This window comes from Anolis carolinensis, chromosome 3 (assembly GCF_035594765.1).
Source record: "Anolis carolinensis isolate JA03-04 chromosome 3, rAnoCar3.1.pri, whole genome shotgun sequence".
Classification (NCBI taxonomy): Eukaryota; Metazoa; Chordata; class Lepidosauria; order Squamata; family Dactyloidae; genus Anolis; species Anolis carolinensis.
This window is the reverse complement of record NC_085843.1, coordinates 177957892-177981324: the sequence shown is the minus strand read 5'-3', so window position 1 is coordinate 177981324 and position 23433 is coordinate 177957892. Positions and strand designations below refer to the sequence as shown.

The window sequence follows — 23433 nt, the reverse complement described above, 5'->3', positions numbered from 1 at the left end:
TGATAGGACACTAATCTTTCCTATTACAGTGAGAAGAAAACCATGTCACAATATACTCCAATTGAAAACACAAAACACCAAACAATCCTTGCATTTAGAAAAAAAGAGATAGAAAAAATGAAAGAAGTGTGGGGGAATAGAAAAATAGAGCTATTTTTATTGTCTTATTGTTTCCTACATTTCTAGATTTTGTACAAATTCCAGTAAATCATAAGATCTGCAACAGTTAACTGTGCAAGTTTTTTTCATTACTCTTTTACTCAGCCATTCCTTGTCTGTTTTATTTATGGGTGTCTATACGCTCCTTGCTTCACAAGTAGAAAAAGGCAGTTTTTATGGATTCCTTGTCAAGAAACACAAGGGCATCTTGTTTTTCTTTTGCAAGAGGTGTGAATGAAGGCTGGATGAAGGCTTGGCAGACAGTCCCAAAGTGTCTAAACACTTCTCATATCAAAAATGAAGAGGTTCTGTGAACAATTATCACACCTCCAGCTCTTTGCCTGCTGCTTTGCTTTTCTAGTTGCAGGGAGTTTTAATAGAAGGGATCTTTTCTTTTTTAAAAAGGGGATCCTCTATCATGCTGAATGATGCATTTTACCTCCCTGTCCTACTGTGGATGTGGAACATTGTTAAGATGGCAAAATTCTGGACTGCACCACTCCAGAGTGCATTTTTAAAATATTCCCATCTAATGAAAAGGTAGTAAGCTACCACATCAGAGCAGAGGCTGGACCAAATATGTTTCTATGCACTACATTCAAAAATATATCTCACATCCCAACCTTTTTTTGACCAGGAACCACTTGACCAGGGACCACTTTGACCAGGGACCACTCTCCAACATTTGTAGCAAAAGGGTTACAAATCAGGTTTTGGTCAACTTTAGATTTGGTTTGGTTATTTGGGGTGCTGATTCAGAAAACTGCAATGGATAGAGCACATCAGTTCTAGTTTCTGATACAGAATATATACCATCCAGTAGTCACCATCTGCTCGCCCATAGAAAACCATATTTAATAATCTAGAGCTGATGTGGTCTATCCAATGCAATTTTCTGAATCAGCACCCCAAATAACCCCAGGAACAGGCCTAAAAACGAAGACACCAAAACGCCCCCACTTCTGGGAGCCACATGGAATGGCTCTGCTTAATGGGAGCGAGGAGTAGAAGCAGTAGTCAAGAGGCATGTTGTCGCGCCTTTCAAGGGTAGTCAGCCTCTCCCCTCCCAACATCCCAGTTGCCTTGGTGCTATAAAAGGGTTTTGCGCGACCAGTCACTCTCATTGCAGCAGTGTAGTAACCATGAGGTGGCAGACCATATGTTAGTTCTTGGGGACCACTGGAGGTCCATGGACCATAGGTTGGGAACCACTGCCATAGGGCAATGTAGTTGTCAGGGATTCTTTTGGACTACATAATTGTACAGGCTGAGTAGTATTTCTTTGGCTTGGATTTTATTTCTAGCTGGAGTATATCTAAGCAGATTTCATATTTTCCTTTCCTCAGAGACAAGCATTACCAAACCCTTACGACACGTTCAAGAGATGGCAAACTTTAATACTCCTCTACCTTGCTTAATGTATCTGTGGATCTGTGTGTTGTATTTTGAAGACTCAAATGTGTTTATGTATTTGTGATAGCTCACCCTATGCAAAGAACCAAGAAGGGGTTTATTACCTCAGTGTTTTCCAGCTGTCTTTCTCCATATGATTTTCAGGGCCTTCACTTTCAAATGATGCAATAAACAAAGCTAAAAGAGGACAGGTAATGATTAGTACATATTATTGATCTTTCATACATTTTCTACTATGATGAGGTAAACATATGTCATTTTAACAGATGCAAAGTAGGAATACATTTTGATTTGATCTCTACATTTTCCATTTATTCCAAATAGTTCTAACTGCTCCCTTTGATCCCATTGTTATTACAATGCAGTGGTTCTTACTGATAGCCGATTTACAAATATATACATTTAGGTTTGGAATTCCAGCAATAGATAGCATTATCTTCTAGAAGCCTGGAATACAACATAAGATTTTATTTATTTATGTTGATTGCAATGTAAATTATACCTTTCCTCTTCATTCTGTCTAAAATTGCAGAACAAATAGTGTGAAAGGCACAAAGATGCTATATGATCATAAATTTATTTTGTTTGAATAGCCAAAACCTTACCTTCTTCACTATAAATAGGTGCTGTGAGCAGATAGCTCTGAATTTTCCTGTCCTTTTCAAAAGGACAGTCGACCTGCTTCCATGTGATAAAGTCATGGATTTGCCTTGAAATTTCCCAGAATTTCTGCACAAGAAAAATAAAAACAAAATATTAAATCATCCCATGACTTTATTTCAGAATCCAGAGATGGTCTTTAGTCTTACTACAATCCTAGCACTACTACTAGGTCTTGGGACTTTGGAGTTTTCATTATTTGTCTTTAAAAAGGTTACGCTGCCATTATTGTTTTCAAAATACTGTTTGTGCTTTATTGCTCTTTAGTTTTTAAATTATTTTAAATCTACTTTATAATCTCCAAAGCACACTGAATCTCTTAAAATGACCCTAAACAATATTTAATGAGAGATCAATGAGTGTTAATTCATGACAACTTAAAGTATAGTTGTCATTGTTATTATTTCAAATATCATTGGTACAGCCTTCATTCCCATTCACTCTGCTCAAGAAGTAATGTATTACAAGCAACTGTTACTTGTGACATCATACTTTTGTCACCATTCAGATAGGGTTGCCTTGGGGAAGAACTAGTGGTATTATGATGCAGCCAGTACATCATGGCAGTACTAAATAATAAACCATGGCATGAGAATGGGGATCCAGTCATCTTGGTTAGTACAACTGCAATAGTCCTGTCTTAAGCTTCTGGAAAAATGCAAATCCTCATAGCCATATGCTCTATTCGCCAGTGGCAGTTGGAGACTTCTAGATCAATCAGTTGGTAAATCTTTCCTGGGTTTGTCTGAACTTTGAAGGAACTATCCAAGGTTCTGATCCCTGTCCCCCAATTAGTGTCAGCATTTTGGATATCTTCTTTAAATTCAAATTCAATTCATTACTCCATTGAAATGAAAGCCATCAGATACCACTGCAATTCCCCCTCATTGTTCGTAAAATTAGTATCACTATAAAAACTTAGCTAGATCATGAGCCTGTTGGCCCAATGTAGTGGCCACTGACTATTAGCTATATGATTCATGTCCTAGTCAGATCTGGATTTATTATTGAACTGGCAAAATTTATTTTATTTACCACTGCCTCTCCTAAGTCCCTAGAAATTTTCCCTTCTATATATATATATCTGCTTTTCACACCCAGACACAAATGTTTTGTCCATTTATAGTTTGGTTCCACCTAGAACCACTTTTTGGGCAATTTTACAGGGTCCATGGGCAGAAAATTGGCTAGTTATTTCCTTCTGATGTAGAATGTGCTGGTTCTGATCCATTACACTAAAACAGATTTCCAGTACTTTGCCATATGCCCATTATGCAAAGCTCATTTTCAGTTTTTACTAATGAGAATTTAGCAGATGTACTTTTTCTGTTCACTATATGACTGACCAAGTAAAGATCCCCATTTTTGTTGTAGCTGATACATATCCATAAAAAGTAATAGTTTTCAATTAGCTTTTTGCTCTAATTCAAAAAAGTGAATAGCAACAAAGAAAGTGGTGATGTGTGCCATCAAGTTGATCCCCCCCCCCACACACACCCTTTTAGTGACTATCATGATTTTTTATATATATTTAGAAGACTGAGAAAGAGTGATTTGCCCAAAGTCACATAGTAGGTTTCCATGGCTGAGCAGGGATTTGAGCTCTGATCTCCAGAATCATACTTCAACATTCAAACCACTACACCACATTGAACATGACAGTAATGGTCAATGAACAAATCTCACAAACTTAGATTGGAGATTCCCAATTCTTTTCACACCCATCATATGATTTCATGCTGATTACCTTAAAGTTAATTTGCCCATTGGGCAAGTGGTTGGTGTGTATTTTGTGCAGAAAGTAGATATCTTTAATGAAAAGGTTGAAAACGGGGATGACTATTTTCTCTCGGCTGCTGTGTGCTGTCAGGGATCTCTGTGCTGCTCCTTGGAGGGCGGTTCGGTAATTACAGAAGTTACTGGATGGGTCCATGTGATGCTGTAAACAACAACAACCGAGAAAAAAAATTATTGTTAGAACAAATACAGGTAGTCTCTGAGTTACATACATCTGACTTATAAATGACTCACAGTTAAGAACGTGGGTGAGATAATAGGAAGTGAGAGAAATCTACTCCTCAGAAAGGGAAAATCACTCCTGAAAGAGTTATTATGGGGAAATGTTTCCACATCCTTGTTTCCACAACAAACCAAATTTTTGAAAATCCAATTATCACGTGGACAGAAAGAGATGTGAAATCTTCTGAACAGAGGTTAACTCTTCCCTATGATATCTAACGTTACACACACACTCACACACACACATGTCTGGAGTTAAAAATGATCAATTTACATACAAATTCATCTTAAGAACAAATGTACAGAATCTTATCTGTAATCTCTTCCCTCCTAGATGACCAACTGTATGGAATGAGAGTCCTGATTCATAGTAACAATTCTTTTGGTTTGTAGATGTTTAAACTTTAACAACTATTCAGATTATTCAGATCATGGAGGCAAAAGCTGGGGATATTTTATGGATGATGAGCTCTTTGTGTAAATCTCAATCCTGTTATCTAATTCTGGTAACAGTTGGGCACTTTATGGCTGCATCATGCTATAAACACGACAGATCTTCAAATCATATAGTAACCATGTGTAAATAATAAACACCAGGTATACTAAATTCAAACAGTGAACAATGTTGATGGTAGAAAGAAGATGTGTGTCTGTTGTGCATATTCCTGAGAAACTGTTGACATTCACTTTTACTCAGTGATTTGTTGCCTTTAATGATACCCTCTGCTATGATTTCAGGTTGGAGTGATTCCAGTCTGTTAGGAAGTACATAATGATTCTAAACTACAAAATAGCTCTTGCTTACATGATGGCATCCCTGATAGCAAGCAAAGTTGTGAATGAATGCGAGGGTAATGCCTACATGCAGATCTCAGCTAATCTGATCATCAATTGCTCTTACTCCACATGGATGCAATATAAATATTTTTTTTACAATAGTAAAACGTACGGCTAGCTTTTGATGTTGACAAAGCCATGTAATAAAACTGTTCCCTGTTTTTCTTTACCCTGGAACAGTTTGTTTATTTTTCATTTGAAGAGTCAACATTTGGCAGGTGATTCTATTTCATAGTGTGATTTAGTGGAAACGTCTCTTATGATGGTCTTTTTATTATGGAATGTAGACTATCTCTCGCCACCAGATGGCAGTCTACAATTAGAGATGAAGAATAATAAATCCCACATAGACTGCTTAGGTGATCCCTCGTAGTTCGAGGATGATGGTCCTCCATTTCTTGGAAGACACCTGTGCGTGATTTTTTTAAAATGTGTGGAGGTCAGTGCACGGCCGGTCAACACACAGTCTTCACAGATTGAGGTTCCAGCAGTGTTGTGATTAACATAGATCATATGTGAGGAAAAAATAAATATATTTAAAACGGCTCTGTAAGCACAGGGAATCCAGAGGCCCTCTTCTCTTTATGGATATTCCAAGTCCTTTCCCTTGAGTTTCACCTCTTATTTTTAAGAGGTTTTAACTCCCAGATAACAACATGCAGTCCTCTTGCTGAACTCTAGCTCTCATCAGGTCCAAATAGCACTGTCAATGGTCAGGGGTGATGGGAGATCTTGTCTGAAGGGCCTAAGGTTGCCTCCCCCTGACGTCTAACAACAAAATGTGCAGGTTCTATCCTATCCAATTGTTCACTAAGATGAACATATGTGTTTCTATCTCACAGATCAAGCCAGTGACTACAAAAATAACTGGAGGGACTGCAAACATTTAACTGAATTAAGGTTGTTGAACAAAAAGCTTTGGAAAAACTGGTCTATTTGTATTTAGAATTTTGCTGCAAGTACATCTCGATGTGTACTTTTACTCTACTGTTATAATTGCTGGGATGCTGCATTATCCTGCAGAGTGTAAAGCTCTGCCAAGCCCACTTCCTCTTCTTGTCCCATTCCACATATGCATAGTTGTGGTCCTCCCCAACAGCCATTTAGTGGCCTGGGCAGGATGAGGGACAATCAAGTAGCAGCCATATCTTTTTCTGTGTCTGGATGCACAAAACAACCACATCCTTATAGAAATCATGAGAGTCCTCTGGAGGTCCTGGACAATGAATATTTTCTTGGGAATATAGCTGCAGAAATGCTCGTGGTCACTACCTGACTGTTCTCACTATCTACCAGATGCTGAGGGGCAGACACCACTTCAGAATGGTAAGTTGCTTGCTGTCAGGCAAAAGAAACACTGGATGGCCTTAGAATCATAGGCTTTAGCATAAACGCTTGTTGGGCATGGACCCTTCTTATCTGTGGTCCTAGTCTAAATTTGACCTCAGGATCAAAGAGTTGGAAGAGACCACAAGAACCATCCAGTGCAGCTCCCTGTCATGCAGGAACACACAATCAAAGCACCTTGAAAGGGCATACAAAACGCCTACATGTCTCAACGACAGGATCGTGGCCAGTATCTGGATACTAGTCAAAACACATTTTCAAGATGTCATAAACCTAACACCTTCTTAGTTTCAAAAGAAAAGAAATGCATTGCACATTACCGCTGTAAACTTTGCAGAAAGCTTTGGCAATATACAAAAAAAACTTACCTCTAAAACATCAAATTTGGCTGTTTTGACTTTGGACCATGTTTTCTTTAATCGGGCCACAGGACTTAGGTTCATACCAGCTGCAATGAGACAATAAAAATGTCAAGCAAGTCCTTGAAAATGGCCCTGCATATAGATGAAGTTGCTGGCACTGCATGAGGTGTGATCCAATTTTTTACAGGCATCTGTGACACTGGGAGATGAGTGCAAATGTAACAAAAGGTGCTCATAAGAATATTTAAGTGATTGGGAGCAAGCCATGGATATGAGTTCCATTCCAATGATTTCTTGCTTCTCCTGAATGAATTCCTTTAGGAACTGTAGACTTTTAAAAGTCACTTTCTACAGTTCTAGTAATCTCTATGATGCTCATTTGTCACACAGAGCAATACTATTCAAAGTGGCACAGGCCCTGGACCAACGCTGGTTCCTGAGTGAGTTTCCAGGAAGGAAACAAATAATTGTACCCAATGGGCACAAAGATGGTCCTGGTCTCCCATAAGAGATGAGAAGCCCTGATCCAGGTTACTGCATTTATTATCAGAATATTATCACCACTATTTTACCAACACCGTCACACACAAACATATTGCCCCCTGGCATCTCACAAAAAGGTACTCACAGATTATGGCCATCATTGAATTAAAGTTCCCAATGTTGAAGCACTCTCTGGCCACATCAATAAAAAATTCCACTATTCTTGTTCGCTGTTTTTTCTTCACAACCTGAAATTGGATAAAGATGCCTTAAGTAAGAGAAAGCAGGAATAACATCTACACAGTGGGAGTGTTCCACATTATAAAGGCATTCATTTGGAGTGGGGTGGAGAGCTATCACTGCTTCAATCCCAATATGAGTCTCTTTTTTAAGCCTTCAGGGTTTTGTGTTGTGATCCCCTTTTATTAAAAACATATTATCTTGGGAGATCACACAAATCCTGCATATTGTGAGTTGCTAGAATTCTGTTGACTTATATAACACAAGAATTGGAGTATTAGGAAGAGTGTATCAACCAAACAAGAATTTATATCATTGCCTTGTGGTAGCAGGGGGAGTAGAGAAAAGAATGCATGAAGTGATCCGAATACCAAGTAGCAGGAGTATTCTACTTTTTTAAAGGTAGAAAAAAAACTAAATATTCCATCTAGTAAAGAGACTACAGAATGGAAGCAATGCTTGATTATGGCAGCAAGGAGCTGTAATCCTACTTATAAAATACTATATTGCACTTCATGAGGGACACTTCCTACCTAGAGATAAAGTATTAAACTGATATCAAATATGTAAGTAAATGAGAATAATCGGCTTAACGACTGACTTGTTTCTCCTTAATTAGTGATTGCTGAATTTATTTGGCTTTATCTGCTTATTACACTTTTATCTTACAGTTTCCTTGAGGAGCTCAAGGTGGTGGAGTTCAGACTTCCAATAATCCTGAGAGGTAAATTATGACAGTGTGCCCCCCCCCCCACCCACCCACCCACCTTGCAGTATAAGGATAGGTTGCTCATCAGTAACTGTGTTTCTTCAAGTGGTCATCTGTGAAATTTGCACATGATTAATTTCCTGAGCCTGTTGCAGTTGTTTCAGATTCCTATGAAAGCTTATTAAGGGGCTCCAACCCTGCCCGCCCACCCAAGATTTAATGCAGTGGTCTGAGTTGGAGCCTCAGTTTTGGTGCCACAAAGCAGTAGCCGAGAACAGAAGCATGACAATAGTGGAGAGGATGGGCGAGTTGTGCAAATTTCACAGATGACCACTCGAACAAACACAATTACAGGTAAGAAATCTATCCTTCCTTGTGGTCTCTGTGAAATGTGCACCTGATGTAGATTAGCAAGCTGCCCCCAGTGGAGAAAGGTGTCATGAGAGCACAGAGAACAAAACAGCTCTCCCAAAAGCTGTGTTTCTCTTGGCTTGGTTATTTAATTTGTAATGGGTGATGAAGGTGTCTGGTGTGGTCCAAATCACCGCCCAACAGATATCTTCTAATGGGATGTCCCTTTGGAAAGCCATGGAAGTAGACACTGTCCTGGTGGAATGGGCTCTCATAGGCACAGGTAGGTCTTGAGCAGCCAACTGGTATGCCAAACGAATTACTACAACAATCCAGCCTAATAGCCTCTGGGTGAAGAGAGGGAAGCCTGCTGTATCCTTATGGTACCATAAAAACAGCCGATGTAAGAACAGTAAGAGATCTGGATGTGCTGCTTTGTGGCAAAAAATGGAACTGAGGCTCCAACCAAGACTGTCACATTATATTTTGGGAGGGTGGGCGGGGTTGGAACCCCTTAACTGCAGAGCTTTTGCAAGAATCCGGAATAGCTGTGACGGGCGCAGGAAACTACATCAGGTGCGTATTTCAGACACTATGTAGAAGAAAAGAGGAGTTATCTCAAGTTAAACTTGGTTTTTTTCCTGATCAAGTGATTTGAACTCGGAAAATTGTCCACATATTTCCTCGCTGGAAACACTCTATCCATTACACCCCACATTGGTTTCTCCAAAATATCCAGTTAGCACACATACTCACAACTGCAACAGAATAGCTTTGCATTTAAATGGGATTTATCCCATTGTAAAGAAGGTTTGAAAGTGCCTCGATATCTCTGACTCTATCTCCTGCTTCATTTTCACAGTTTGTTGCCCACATAGTAGGAATTACCTTTTGTACTAGGAGGAATGGTTTATTTACATGACGAGTTGCTGAGTTGCAGTTTTGCCTACGCTGTTTGTAATTAGCTTCTGAGAATGTATGTGTTTGTTATACTTGTCAGTTACTATTCACTGCCCTTGTTGATAGTGGATCAATGCTTCCTATGCACATTATTTTCTCCAGTTTTGTTTCTAAGCAATTTATTTTCTGCAGAACACCTTCTGTAGGCAAAACCCCGCTCCTTAGTGTGCCAGATTTTATATATAAGGAGCTCATTTGGCAGACAGAGCATCTAAAATTATGCCTACCTGAAGTCTAAGAGATATTATCTAGGGAGGAGTCTACCACATAATTCTGCTACATAACTATTAACTTTTAACACACTGTATTTATCACTGAAAACTGGCCTTCCTCCATGGAATCATATGAAAGTTCACCTTTTGGGATATCTTACGTTCCTATTGGAAAATGAGCTAAAAGTCATAGGTGTATTTGTGACCGTTTGTGCACAGAGAAACACTTCTTTTGATGCAAGTGTAAATATTCCTTGTATTACATTTTGACACTCTCTATGGGACTTGCAAGATGAAAATGCTGGTAATGGAAGGCTTGCCTAGACATCAACTTGCATATGCATGATTTTTTTCCTCTCTATTATATGCCATTTGAAAAGAGGCACAAACTGTTCTGATATATTGTAAAATTAATTTTTGAAAGCTGCAGCACTTTCTGTAAGCAGCTTTAGCAAATCTGGCATTCTTGTATCCATGGAAACTAGCACCTTCACACCTACACATGGTGGATTCTTGCAAGAGCAAAACAGTTACACAGTTATAAGGCGTGGTGTGTTTCTATGGCTAGAGACAGCCTTGATCTCTCATTGAAGCACGAGGCAAATGCTTATCAGGCAAATGTGACTCCTGTTGCTCTCATACATTACTATAAAACAAACATATGTGATGTTATGAAATCAAGAGGGGTTGTAATTCGGATGGGGCATTATCATGCCACTCTTTTAGACCTCAATAGCAACCATGATGTAGTGTAATATCACAGGATTTCACTACTTTATACACTACTAGCTGTGCCCAGCCACGCATTGCTGTGGCAAAGTGTGGTGGTATGGGAAATAAAGTATTGAGGAATTGGTAGTAGTTAGTATGTTATTTCCTAAAGCTTGTGAGTAAAGAATATTTAAGGGTCTCTTTATGGCTCTTTCCTTTCTTCCTCCCTTCCCCTCATACACATATCACCTTTCTTTCCAAGTGACATCACAGAGGGCCACTTCACCATGCAACAGCCTTTGTGATACAAACATACAAATAAAGATACTTTGACATAAATAGATAAGCCAAAGCAGACAGAATAACCAGTGGCACCTCTCCTAATGTACTTGCCTTACAAATCTCCGTAGCAACCAACATACTGAGACAATTAAACCAGTTGTCGTAGGCTTCCAGATTGTAGGTCTTGGTAACATCACCTCGGCACTGAAAAAGGAAAGTTTATGAAATATATTTTTATTTTGCACTTGTAAAACAGAAAATAAAATAAATCTGAACCCAGTTTTTTCCAGTTCCACCCACACAAAAGTACATTCTGCTTGCATTTTCACACACAGAAACAGGTCCCTGTCAGTAGCTGGAAATTCTCCAGTAATATGATTCAGAGGTGGGAATGCATGACAGAAAGAAAGATCACAGCTAAAAATTCCATTATGTTTTATTATGACTGCGTTAACACCGCTGAGCTACTACTGGATAGAGAATTTCTTTATCTTGCATTCTGTGTTTTAAAAAACCCCAAAATTTTGAACATCTCTAATATTCAAAGTATCTTAGTGGCATATATACTATCCATTTTAAATGGTCTTCTTGACAGAAGTCAGAATCAGAGGAATGAGCCGTCACATATTTCTAATGTTTTCTTTTCTGTGTATGTTTATGCAAGTAGAAAAGAGGTTTGCTCATTGCCTTCAAATGTCTTTGAAAAGACAACAGGAAAAATGAAATGTGCAGTTTGCTTCTCCTATAGCAGCTGAAACATCTGATCAAAAAAGTGGACTGCATGTTCTGTAGTATTCCTATTTGTTGTCTACCAAGACCTTTGTGCATCCCCTCTTGGCTTCCCTATACAACTGAGAAACTCAGAAATGTTTTTAAACCTTAAAGCAGGATTTTTTTTATTTTAAAAAAATCTAACTTTGTGTAATATGTATTCCCTGGAACTTTAAAGAATGAAGCAGAAAAGTGAAAGTGCTTTTGTGAATTATGCTATTTAATCTTTTGTTGCTGTTGTGTCTAGACAGCTCCCAGTCTTGTACATTATCCCAGAAGACTCCCTTGACCTCTGGATTCCATAATTGCTAAGTTGCAGAGAAGAACTGCTATGTCAGGTGCCCTTTAGTTGTTCTCTCAGCTACGTGGGAGCTACTTACAGATAAATAGCTCCTGCCCCTGTAGATGTCTTTCCCCAGCTGCGGAAAACATCTACAAAGTGCCAGTAGTGTGCAGGGCAGAATAAGTGACAATTGTTTGATCTAGGAAAAATATTTTATAGAAAAAAATTCTCTGCATTCTGGTTTTATAAACTATAGCAAAGAAGAGAAAGGCTCATTCAGCTATACTGGAAGCCTAAGATAGCAAAGAAAGAGCGAAACACTCCACACCATATTATCAGTAGGAAGCCCTGTGTTCCAGTTCAGAAACTTTAAAAGGTTCCTAAACTAAGAGGCTAATCTCTGTAGGCTACAGTTTTTTTAACTTCTTTACATTTCATTTTCAGGAATATATAATTTCAACGAGCACTTTTCAATATTCAAACCTTTGCTCATTTAGGGTTCTTTTACATGGGCCCTAAAATGTGGAAGAAACCAGAATAAAAGAGGGGTGAAGATGACGTTTGTCAAAAATGCATGCTGAATTGCATTAATGGCTGAAAAACACATGTTAAAAAGGTGAATTTAAAACCCAAATTTGGCAGAAAATTGCACATATCCACATGACTGTATATCCCTGCACTCAAGAAAAACATGTGACTTCGTTCCTATATGTGGACTGCTCCAGCACATGTTTGCATTTTAAAATCCTGGAACAGCTGATGAGGGCTGTAAACAAATGGAGCCACAGACATACAGGTGGCTAAATGGAAGCACAATTGGAAAGCAATTCCCATGAAAACCCATTACAAGCATTCCTTTGTTCTCATGTTTATGAGATTAAACAGAGTTGAATTTACATAGTTGGCACCATCATGGCAGGCAAGTGACCTCAAAGGGAAATGGGATTCAAGAGGGAAAAAGTGGGGGGGGGGGGGGGGAGGAAAGATAATGGCAAGAAATCTGCATGTGTGAACTTTCATATATCTGCATCAGTGCATATGAGGCACAGTGCATCTTGGAGCGCCAATTAAAAAGAAAATTGAAAGTAAACTTCTAACAGATGTCCTGTGTCCTTCTTGCGGATTTCTAAAATCAGCTACAACTGAACCTGTCAGGACATGGGGGACCATTTAATGGGACTGACAGCTCTATGTCAGTGGGATATAAATAAAGATTTTTATTATTTATTATTATGTCTGGGCTCTCCTTAAAGCTCTATGATTTTTAAACCCACTTCTTCGTCCCGGATTATGAGGCTGTCTGGAAGGGCCCTTAGATACCCACTATAAAGAATTGAATGGCCAAATTAATTTACATTAGAGATCTAATAACCAAGTTTTTCACACAATATATAGCACAGTGTTTTGGACTTTAGAGCTATGAACCCATGAACCTTACTCCAGCCACTGGATGGCTTCTCTCAACTTCTGCTCCCAGCTTCTGCACTACTGGAGTTATAATACAGACCAAGGTTGTCGCAATGACAGCTAAAGTAAATTATGATAACTTTGATAACTTCAAGCACTATGTGGCATTACCACAGTTCAATTGATGAAAGGTTATGAATGGCCTAGGTGGCATCCAGGAGGAAAGCAAAGGACATGATTGTCTTTATGTCAGTGTATCACTAATGAAGCAATTTTTTAAACCCAGTGACAAGGCAACATCAGCACATGTCCTACTTTTTTGTTATGGCATATCAATAAAGAGGGGGAAAGGGGAAAATGATGTTGTTGGCATGAAGACAGAACTATCTAAACCTAAATTCTGGTTCCAACTGAAGCCATCCAGGTGCCTTTGGAAACTCACAGGCTGAGCATAAAGGCAATGATGTTCCTCCCTTATTCTTTCTAAACATTGGTATGTTAGGGGTATTTTGCCATGGAACATGGAGGTTCCTGTAATATATTAGTTAATGCTCAGTATTTGTGCCAGAACATGGAGTAGTGGCCAGTAAAACATTACAGAATCAGAGAATCACAGAACTGGAAGATACCTCATGGGCCATCCAGTCCAACCCTCTGTTAAGAAGCATTCAACGCACTCACTGACATGTCATGCCCCCTAAAACCAGCCAAATATGATATAACCTACAGGGCATTTATATATAGGCATGTACATTTAAATATACAGTTGACCTGCCCTGAATTTTAAACAATCTTTGCTCCTACGTGTACAATTTCACCTGTGGCCCTTTCTGTTTCCTGTTACCATTCTTTGCATAGTTTGCACATACCTTGTGATTATCCAGGGAGTCCACGTGGCTGACAATTTGCATGAGGTCCTCGGGATAAATATTGCTCACCCTCTCCTGCATGAAGCAAGACAGATTTTTTAAAACCCTGTCAAGATTACAAGCCCACAGACAAGGAACAGAGCTATGTATTGACAGGTATCCCTGTGGGGAGAGATCCTAAGTGAAATGAGTATAAAAGACTACGTCAAGCAGGCTTCAGTTCTGGTTGGCAAAAGGTTGAGGTCCTGCAGAAGACTCAGCAAACTCTTTTCTCTTACACACATACATTTCTTGTCATCTTTTTTTCTACCTCTGAACTGCCTCGGTGTTGCTTGTGGAGATGACAAATTGGGTCCTGTTGAATTGCTAATTGCTACCCTGAAATGTCTTTAAAAGCTTGGGGCCAGTAAGTGCATAGGCAGTAGTGACACCTCTTTCCCTGCTGCCCACCCATCCCCCCCTTCAGCAACATTGCAGAGCAAAGTGCAGAGAGTGGTAGGTGAAACAGCCACTGAGGTAGAGAAATAGGTGTGGTTGCTGCTGCATATTCACTTAATATCCAGAGCCTTGTTGCATGGAAGGCAGAACAAATATGTGGCTGAGCCTTTAGGAACTATGAGCCAAGGAAAACAATTCCTCTCTCATTAAGCGCTCCTATGCTCTGGGCATATGTGGCTTGCCCTGAAATAATGATCTTAAAGCAGGTTCTGCTGGCTTTAGGATAGCAGTGGGGAATACAAATAGTGTGTTTTAATGTATGCATTTAGAGCAGAGAAGGGCAGCTGTGGAGGAAACAGGAACTCAAATTCCCCCAAGTTCCCTAGCAGGCTGCATAGTTACTTTCTTATGTGTTAGAAATGAGATGTCATTTTTGGTTAGGTTCTTGGCCTCTTTGAGGGAGGGAGATTGTGGAATCTTGAGAATGGGGTGTGTGTAGAAAGTAGGGAAAGTACAATTAGCCCCCCAATTTCCTGGGGTACAGGGCCCCTGGAAAAATTGTGAATATCTCCCCTCACCTGCCTATATATTTAATATACACAAAAAGGAGTTGTACTGGCAGAATGGCTGGGCCTTGACACAATCATATTCCCTTGCACATTCCTTGGACACGAGAGAAGTGGTTGGGTAAGTGAGACAAGGGAGGGTGCATTCACTTACAGAGACAAAGCAAAGGGGAACATGAATTCATTCACATGCATTCATTCACTCACTCATGTGAGCAGAGGCAAGGTAATGCAATGAAGGTCTCCAAGGCAGAGGGAGCAGGATGGGCAGAAGGAGAGGAGACAGCCAGGCCAGGATGACGGCTGCACTGACAGGAAGAGAAAGCAGTGGTGCTGTAGCATCTGCTCTTATGGCAGCCGCACTCCCGCTTTCCATGCTTCCCTCTTCCCCTCCAACCACCCAAGTGAATTAGTGTATGCAAGGGAAAATGTGTACGGCCAGGATCGGCTATCTTGCCAGTACAGGTACTTTTGTGTGTGTATACAGTTTGGGGAATCCTGTATCCCAAGCCCCCATGAAATTGAAGAGCTGACAATAACTCAAAGGGACAGAGGTTCACTCACCAGTTCGATGTGTGTGAGCTGCTGTGCAAGTATTAGTGGGTCACAGCAAACACTCAGAATGTCCTTCTGTGATGACTGAGGCTTAGTTTTAAGTATTGTGCCTTTGTCCGTCACTGGTTGGCGGAATTTTTCTCGAATCTCCTGGAACTGATTGCGTGCGGAAAGGCTCATCAGCAGATTCTGTGTCATCTGGCTAATGATCTTCTTGACTGTTCCATTTTCCTAATCCAAGAAGCAGAATCGTTTTTGTCAGTAAAATCAAGAACTCTGGATTGTCTGAGGTTGATGAATTTCTGGTTAAATTACTGGAAAATTTCAATTCACGATCAGGTAAGCTCATGCATTGATTAGGTTCTCATGCATTTGAACTGATCATCAAAGCCCTTTGGAAATGAATGTACAAGTATAATTCAAATTTGCTGAGAATTTTCTCGATGAGTAAAGGCACCGATATAATTCAACATATATGTTGACTGTGATACAAGTAGAGGCAATCCCTGAGCTATGAATAAGAATTTGTATGTAAGTCTGGAGAGGTACATTTTAAAGTATAACTCCAGTCAATATGTGTGTGTGTGTGTGTATGTATGTATGTATGTATGTATGTGTGTGTGTGTATGTGTGTGTGTGTGTGTGTGTATGGCTTTGGATAGCATAGGGAAGGGTTAACACCCACTGTGGTGTTTATGTTGCTGTCTGTGGCCCTATTCAGAAGATTTTCCCTCACTTTCTATCCCTGTAATGCTTGGATGTTGAAAGTGTTGGCTTTTTCTGGAAATAAGGATGGGTGAGAAAGCTTCAGTGGCAACACCTTTTCCCAGTGATAACTCTTTCAGGAGTGAATTTCCCTTCCGAGGGGTAGATTTTTCTCACTTCCTGTTGTCTCACCCCCATTCTTAACTGTGACTCATTTGTAAGTTCGATGTTTGTAACTTGGGGACTGCCTGCAAAGACTTAAATATCGAAAAAGGGACTCTACATTACATTGATAAGATGGAAAATAATCCAGCTTTGCCTGTTTAAATCCCACAGGTTTCCCCTCACTGCCATTCTCACTTTGCACTGAACATTCAGGAAGCACTGAGATAACAAAACAGAAATATTGGTTTGCATGCCTCACTGCTTCTAGTGTTATGGATTGCCTTTTCTGGCAGCCTCTAAAAATCCTGGAAATGGTGCTGCTAACAATTAGTTTTTAAGGCAGGAAAGGGGACGTGAGAACCCTAACCGAGACATACTTAAGGTCATAGTGGAACCATTGGCTAAGCCTTGTCTTCTTTTTGTTCTCACATGTGGCTAACCTCTGGTAGTATTTGGAAAGGGATACAGGTGAGTCTCGATTTGCAACATTTCAAATATACAACCTTTCTGCAGTAATCAATACAAGTAGTCCCTGAGTTACAAACATCTGACTTACATACAACTTACAAACGGAGGTGAGACAAAAAGAAGTGAGAGGAAGTCTACCCCTGGGAAGCATAATTTACTCTTGGAAGAGTTATCATGGGAAAAGGGTGTCTACACTAAGCTTGCTCACCAGTCCTTGTACCTGTTCTGACTTATATACAAATTCAACTTAAGAACAAACCAACAGAATCTATCTTGTTCATAACCAGGAGACTGTCGTTAAATAATTTGCAAGTCTCATCCAATGTATAGCTCTCACAGTACACTTATTGGGGAGAGGCAAGAAAATGAGAAGGGATAACATGGAGTTTTGAGCAGTAAACAAAGGTGATATAGACTGCTTTTTAAAACATGCTCAGTATCTGAGAGTGGGCATTGCTGGAAGAAGAGAAATTCCTTTGGGAACTGGTGGGAAGGGAGAGAAAGAGCTATAACGTTGGGATTTTCAGGCAACTGTAAGGAATTCCCTTTACTTGCTTGAGTAGGCGATGACCAACTGGAATCGGCTTTCTTCATTTTACAGACTACAAACATGTTGTCTCTTCCTCTACTAGAACACAGTTCTTCCCAAGTTATCGCTGTCCATGTGTTCCTTGAAAAGGGTATTGACATCTAATGTCAAGCCAGCTCACCCAAGTCATATCCTTGTGGGATCAGTATTTGATGTCTCTTTTGGTCCCTTCTGGAAGACATTTGCACATTTACCTAGCATTTTCAGTGCCTATATACATAGGAGCAGATGCATAAGTTCAAGTGTTTTGTTCCTTATGTTTGTACACCTCTTCAAAACTGGTGGTGAGTTGTGTAAAACTTTAAAATCTGTTGATACATCAGCCCCATTGGATTCATCTCCATGGAAAACAAGAAAAAAGGTAAGCAAGTGCAGCCAGCCTCTCCAACTATCCATGTTGGAACAAGCGTTGAGAAGTTGAAATAGGAATAAATTGATGGTTTTCCATATGGTGTGTAATGTGTGGCATGGCTTAAATTCTGCTGAAGAGAATAAATTTTTGTCACCTTGAATATGAGCTCAAGTCGTATGAATGGGTACAGGCAAAATGATGCTGCCCCAAGTGGATGACTGTGTATTAGTTGTCTTGCTGTGTATATTAAACTAGCTGTGCCCGGCCACACGTTGCTGTGGCAAAGTGGTGGTGGTATTGGTTAAAAATTGTTGTGTAATTTTTATTTGATGTTATTTGTATTTTTTTAATTAATTTTATTGTAAGTTATCTTTTTATTTATTATATTTTATTATTTTCTTGTATTATTTTTAGTTATTTTCTGTTATTATGGTATTTTATTGTATTAATTTTTTAGTGTTTTTAATTATTTTTTAATGTTTTTTATTATTTTTTATTGAGTTGCTAGGAGATCAAGTTGGAGGAGCTTAGCCTTCTAACTGGCAGCAATTTGATAAAAGCCATTATTCCTCTCTCTCTAATTAGGACTTTATTTTTCTTTTCTTTTTGTTGTATCAACCTAGAGCCGTGGATGATGGGTTGTGTTGTCAAATTTCGAGATTGGGGGGCCTGTAGTTTTGTTGTTTTGTGGGTCGCCGTGATGCCATCACTCTTTTATATATATAGATTGGTTTTGTTGTTCAGTTGTGACATCAAATGCATGCTAATAAGCTTTACTAAAATTATGACTCTTGCCCGCATTGGCATGATCTTCATTTGAGACTCTTCACTGCATCGAGTCACTTTTAAATTCAGGAGAGAATGCTTCTGGAACGTGGCCACACAGCCCGAAAGACATACAACAACCCTGTGATTCTGGCCATGAAAGCCTTCGACAACACACTTTTAAATTGCCATCACAATACACATGGTCCTTCCTCCCTAAGGCTGTTGTCATACCATGACAAACATGTCAGCATACTTCATCCCAGAATCTCCAAGCTAAAAACATAGTTAATGCCAGCATTTCTATTTTGTTTGTTGTTATTTTTTAATATTGACAGACATTGCAAAAATCAAAATTAAACATCAAGGCCAACATTAAAAAATTAAATGATCAGAATACTCATCTATATGATTGCTTGGAATGTTATTAAAGTACGCAGAGTACAAAAGAGTGAGATTACCATATGTTAAACATTTTGGCTCCCCTATTTTTGAAGAGATATGCTTATTCCAAACTCATCTCCAACATTGGCTGAGATGTTTGTTTTGACTAGATTAACAGACAACTAAATCTAAACATGCAATAGATATTGCTAGTTTGAAGAGTATTATTTCAGAATGCAAGCAAAGGATAACTTTTTACAAATGATTCTGCTTATGACCAAAAAGGGGGGAAATGGGACATAAAAAGGGAAGGTTCTAAGTGAACTCCTTTTCTATTATGACATCTTGCCACTTATGCAGTTTTTCACAGAAAAGCGTACTGAAAAGCCGAGATTCCCCTCCTACAGTCTGAACTGCCCTGTGTGAAGTTCCAGTCATTGTCACCTACTTACACAACAAAAACTCATGTGTTTTTTTCGTGTTAAGAGTGACTTGAGTAACTGCAAGTCACTTCTGATGTGGGAGAATTGACCCAGGGGACGTCCGGATGTTTCAATGTTTTGAACATCCTTGTGGTAGGCTTCTCTCATGTCTCCGCATGGAGCTGGAGCTGATAGACCGAGCACATCCATGCTCCCCCCCCCCCCCCGGGTTGGATTCGAACTGGCAACCTTCAGGTCAGCAACCCAGCCTTTAAGTCATCAGTCCTGCCAGCACAAGGGTTTAATCCACTGAGCCACTCGGGGCTGCAACTCGTGGGTATTCTGTTATCATTTCCACACACACTTCCACCTTACTCTGCCCAAACATATTTTCAGTACTTATATCTATGACAGCAGATATGAACACTTAACTAGCTAGGATTTTCTAAATCACTACTTTAATGCTACTTTCAGTTCTTGAATAATTGGACACTGTTCCCATTTAAAAGTACCAAGATTGCAAAAAAAAAAAAAACCCTCTAATTCAAAAGGCCAATGGCCTGCAGTCCATCGAACATTGTTTCCACTTTGTAAGGAGGCAGATAGACTTACATTTTGCTGTTTTTTTCATAAGCTCTCTGACTCTGCCACACACATCTTATCCTGACCTTATCCTGATCTTTATATAGTTTTCCTGCCTCCCCATATTTATAAGCTGGTAAGCCATTTCTATAGCCTAAATAGCAAAAACCCATACTAAATCAAATTTCTATTAAAAAACTGAAAACAACAATTCCTCTCTGACAACAGTGAGACAGTACTTCCATCCAACTGGGAAATTCATCCTCGTAATTAAAACATAAAACAATATCAGATTTTTTTGGCTTTTTTGTAAGCTTTGGAAGAGCATGTCCATGCATACACTTTTGAAAATGAACAGTAGCACTTTAATCACATCCGTTTGCCTTCAGGTTGTGACATCTGAATGACATACTGATAAACAACATTGCTGACAAACTTGTCAGGCTGTCCTGGTTAACACCTTTAACATTACTGAGTATTGTCCTGCAATGGTGTCATGTCAAAACTGTTGTCAGTCTTTGGCTGTTAAAAATCTTAACAAGTATCTATGTAATCATTCTCAAAGCTCTTTGGCTAATCTCAAAATATATTCTGAATAGCCTTTGGGGGAAAAAAGCCTTTTACTCCTCTCATATTTTGGCTGCATGTCTAACCACATTCGGCTTAGGAAGTAAACACACAGCTGAGCAGGACTTCTGAGTAAACAAGCGCAGAATCATGCTATAGCGCCTCAGGGAACTAGTTAGAGCCTTTCGATTTCTGTTAATGTTTCTAGCATGTAGCTTTATTTCCCCAATGTGAAAACCAAATTCTTCGTGCCAGATTAATAGCCAAGTGTAGGCTTTTGACTTTGACACCATTAGAAGCAGGGGTGTAACTACCAAGGGGACAAGGGGAAAGAGTTTTACTTTCATCCATGAGATTTTTCTTCAATCCTTGTTTTTAGCAATGCAGTAACTTGAAACTTCAACTGAGCACTTAGATATACAGTTCAGGCATCAAAAGACAGGCAGTTTGCCAAGGAAATGCATACACAACAAAAAGAAGACTTACTATAAATTTGGGGAAAGAAGACGACTTTCAACCTGAAATGATAATTTATAGGCTCAGCAATGGGGGCTGTTCTTTTACCTGCATAAGTGTCCTTACCTCATCACACTGTGTGATCCTGTGAGCAATTTCCTTTAGCTCTTTCATAGATTTCTCATCCTGGAAGTCATAGGGAAACGTTTCAGTCCATTCCTTTAGGAGCTGTATGATCCTGGCAGCAAAAGACTTGAGTTTTGCCTAAGAAAAATCAGAGTGGTCAATCAATATTCTTTTTGGACGAGGATTTCTAGATAATGAGATATGCATAATAGTCAAAATCTTTGCATGACTAGCTGGACAAAAACAAAGGAAATTTTAAGTGTCCGTAATTACAAGTCATTTTCTGGTCCATTCTCCTTTCCTTCCAAACATGTTAGAATGTTACATGAAATGGTATAAGGTGTTTATAATACTTTATTTTGGATCTGTTACCATTTCCCTATGGAACCCAATTTGTTCGTGATCCCTCGCAATCTGGTTCTAGGCCTGGTCACGCACGGAACAGAAAGTTTTGGTCGCCTTGGTGGATGACCTCCACACAGAACTGGACAGGGGAGTGTGTCCCTGCTAGTTCTCTTGGATCTCTTAGTGGCTTTCAATACCATTGACCATGGTATCCTTCTGGGTCGGCTTTCTGGAGTGGGTCTTGGGGGCATTGTTCTGCAAAGGCTCTGCTCCTTCCTGGAGGATCATTCCCAGATGGTGATGCTGGGGGACACTGCTCGGATCCTTGGCCATTGACCACAAGGTTCTTTTCTGTCCCCCATGCTCTTTAATATCTACATGAAACTACTCACTGGGTGAGGTCATCCGGAGTTTTGGAGTTAAGTGCCATCTCTATGCAGATGACACACAACTCTACTACTCTTTTCCACCCAAATCCAAGGAAGCTCCTTGAATCCTGGACCAGTGACTGACAGCTGTGATGGACTGGATGAGGACTAATAAGTTGAAGCTCAATCCTGACAAGACAGAGGCCCTCCTGGTCAGTCATAGGGCCGATAGGGGTATAGGGTGGCAACCTGTGCTCGACGTGGTTACACTCGCCCTGAGAACACAGGTCTGCAGTCTGGGGTCGTCCTGGACTCAACATTGACGCTTGAAGTTCAGGTATCAGCAGTGGCCACAAAGGCCTTTGCACAACTAAAGCTTGTACGCCAGCTGCGACTGTATCTTGAAAAGCCTGACTTGGCCATGGTGGTCCATGCCTTAGTTACATCTAGAATGGGTTACTGCAATGCACTCTACATAGGGCTGCCTCTGAAAATGGCTCGGAAACTACAATTGGTGCAAAGATCAGCAGCCAGATTACTAACTGGGGCTGGCTATAGGGAGCATACTATGCCCCTAATGAAACAGCTCCACTGGCTGCCAACAAATTTCTGGGCTCAATTCAAAGTGCAGGTTATTACCTTAAAAGTCCTATATGGTTTGAGTACAATCTATCTTCATGACCACATCTCCCCCTATGGGCTCTAAGATCTACCTGGAAGTCTCTTCTCTCGGTCCCACCTCCATCTCAAGTGCGGCTGGTGGGGACAAGAGAGAGGGCGATCTCGGTGGTGGCCCCTCAGCTTTAGAATGCCTTCCCCAGAGAAATTAGGCAAGCCTCCACACTACAGCACTTTAGAAAAGAATTAAAAACATGGATGTTTCAGCAGGCTTTTCACACTGTTTAGACAATTGCCATTATAATAGCACCTTATATTGTTTATGGTAATACAGTTGAGCTGTAGAACCGCTGTATGGATCTTTTAATTATGGCTACGACCATATTTTGCTGCCTCTATTTAATTGAGGTTGCTTTATTAATTTTATCTATTGTGTTCTGAGTGATATATTGTATTGTATATGTTATGGCACTATTGTGTGTCATTGTGTAAGCTTATTTTTTATTATTATTATTATTATTATTATTATTATTATTATTATTATTATTTCCATCATTTCTAACATTTATATTTCAGTACAATCTGTACACAAAGAATACATCAATCTTTCAATGTAGTAATAAAGTATCATGTGGCAAGGTATTTCCCTGTTTTGTTGCATATAGCTTCGAATTCAATTTTAGTGGTCAAAGAAGGATTTGTCAGCAATTTCCAGTGAGGCATTGCAGGAGAGAGTTGGAAATTATACTTCCTTCATTACTGGGTCATTCAGGCTTCAACCATACTTCTGAGCTCAGGGACCAAAGATTTAGATCTTTGGTCACTGGTCCATCTTCTTCATTATATCTAATGGCTTCTTTGTTATTATTGTTCTACCTTTGTTTTGC

General features: G+C 39.6%; 1 protein-coding gene across 4 annotated transcripts in view; it reads right to left on the bottom strand.

Moving 5' to 3' along the window:
- Positions 1-23433, bottom strand: part of rasgef1a (RasGEF domain family member 1A) — a 455191-nt gene that overhangs the window by 5140 nt on the left and 426618 nt on the right. For all 4 annotated transcript variants that reach the window (XM_062975846.1, XM_008115777.3, XM_003224078.4 and 1 more), the window contains 9 exons: positions 21216-21353; positions 15644-15865; positions 14076-14150; positions 10857-10949; positions 7426-7528; positions 6804-6883; positions 3980-4171; positions 2178-2301; positions 1677-1749 (listed from right to left, as the gene is read on the bottom strand). In XM_062975846.1, coding sequence (XP_062831916.1) covers positions 1677-1749; positions 2178-2301; positions 3980-4171; positions 6804-6883; positions 7426-7528; positions 10857-10949; positions 14076-14150; positions 15644-15865; positions 21216-21353 — 1100 coding nt within the window. The remainder of the gene's footprint in view (positions 1-1676; positions 1750-2177; positions 2302-3979; positions 4172-6803; positions 6884-7425; positions 7529-10856; positions 10950-14075; positions 14151-15643; positions 15866-21215; positions 21354-23433) is intronic.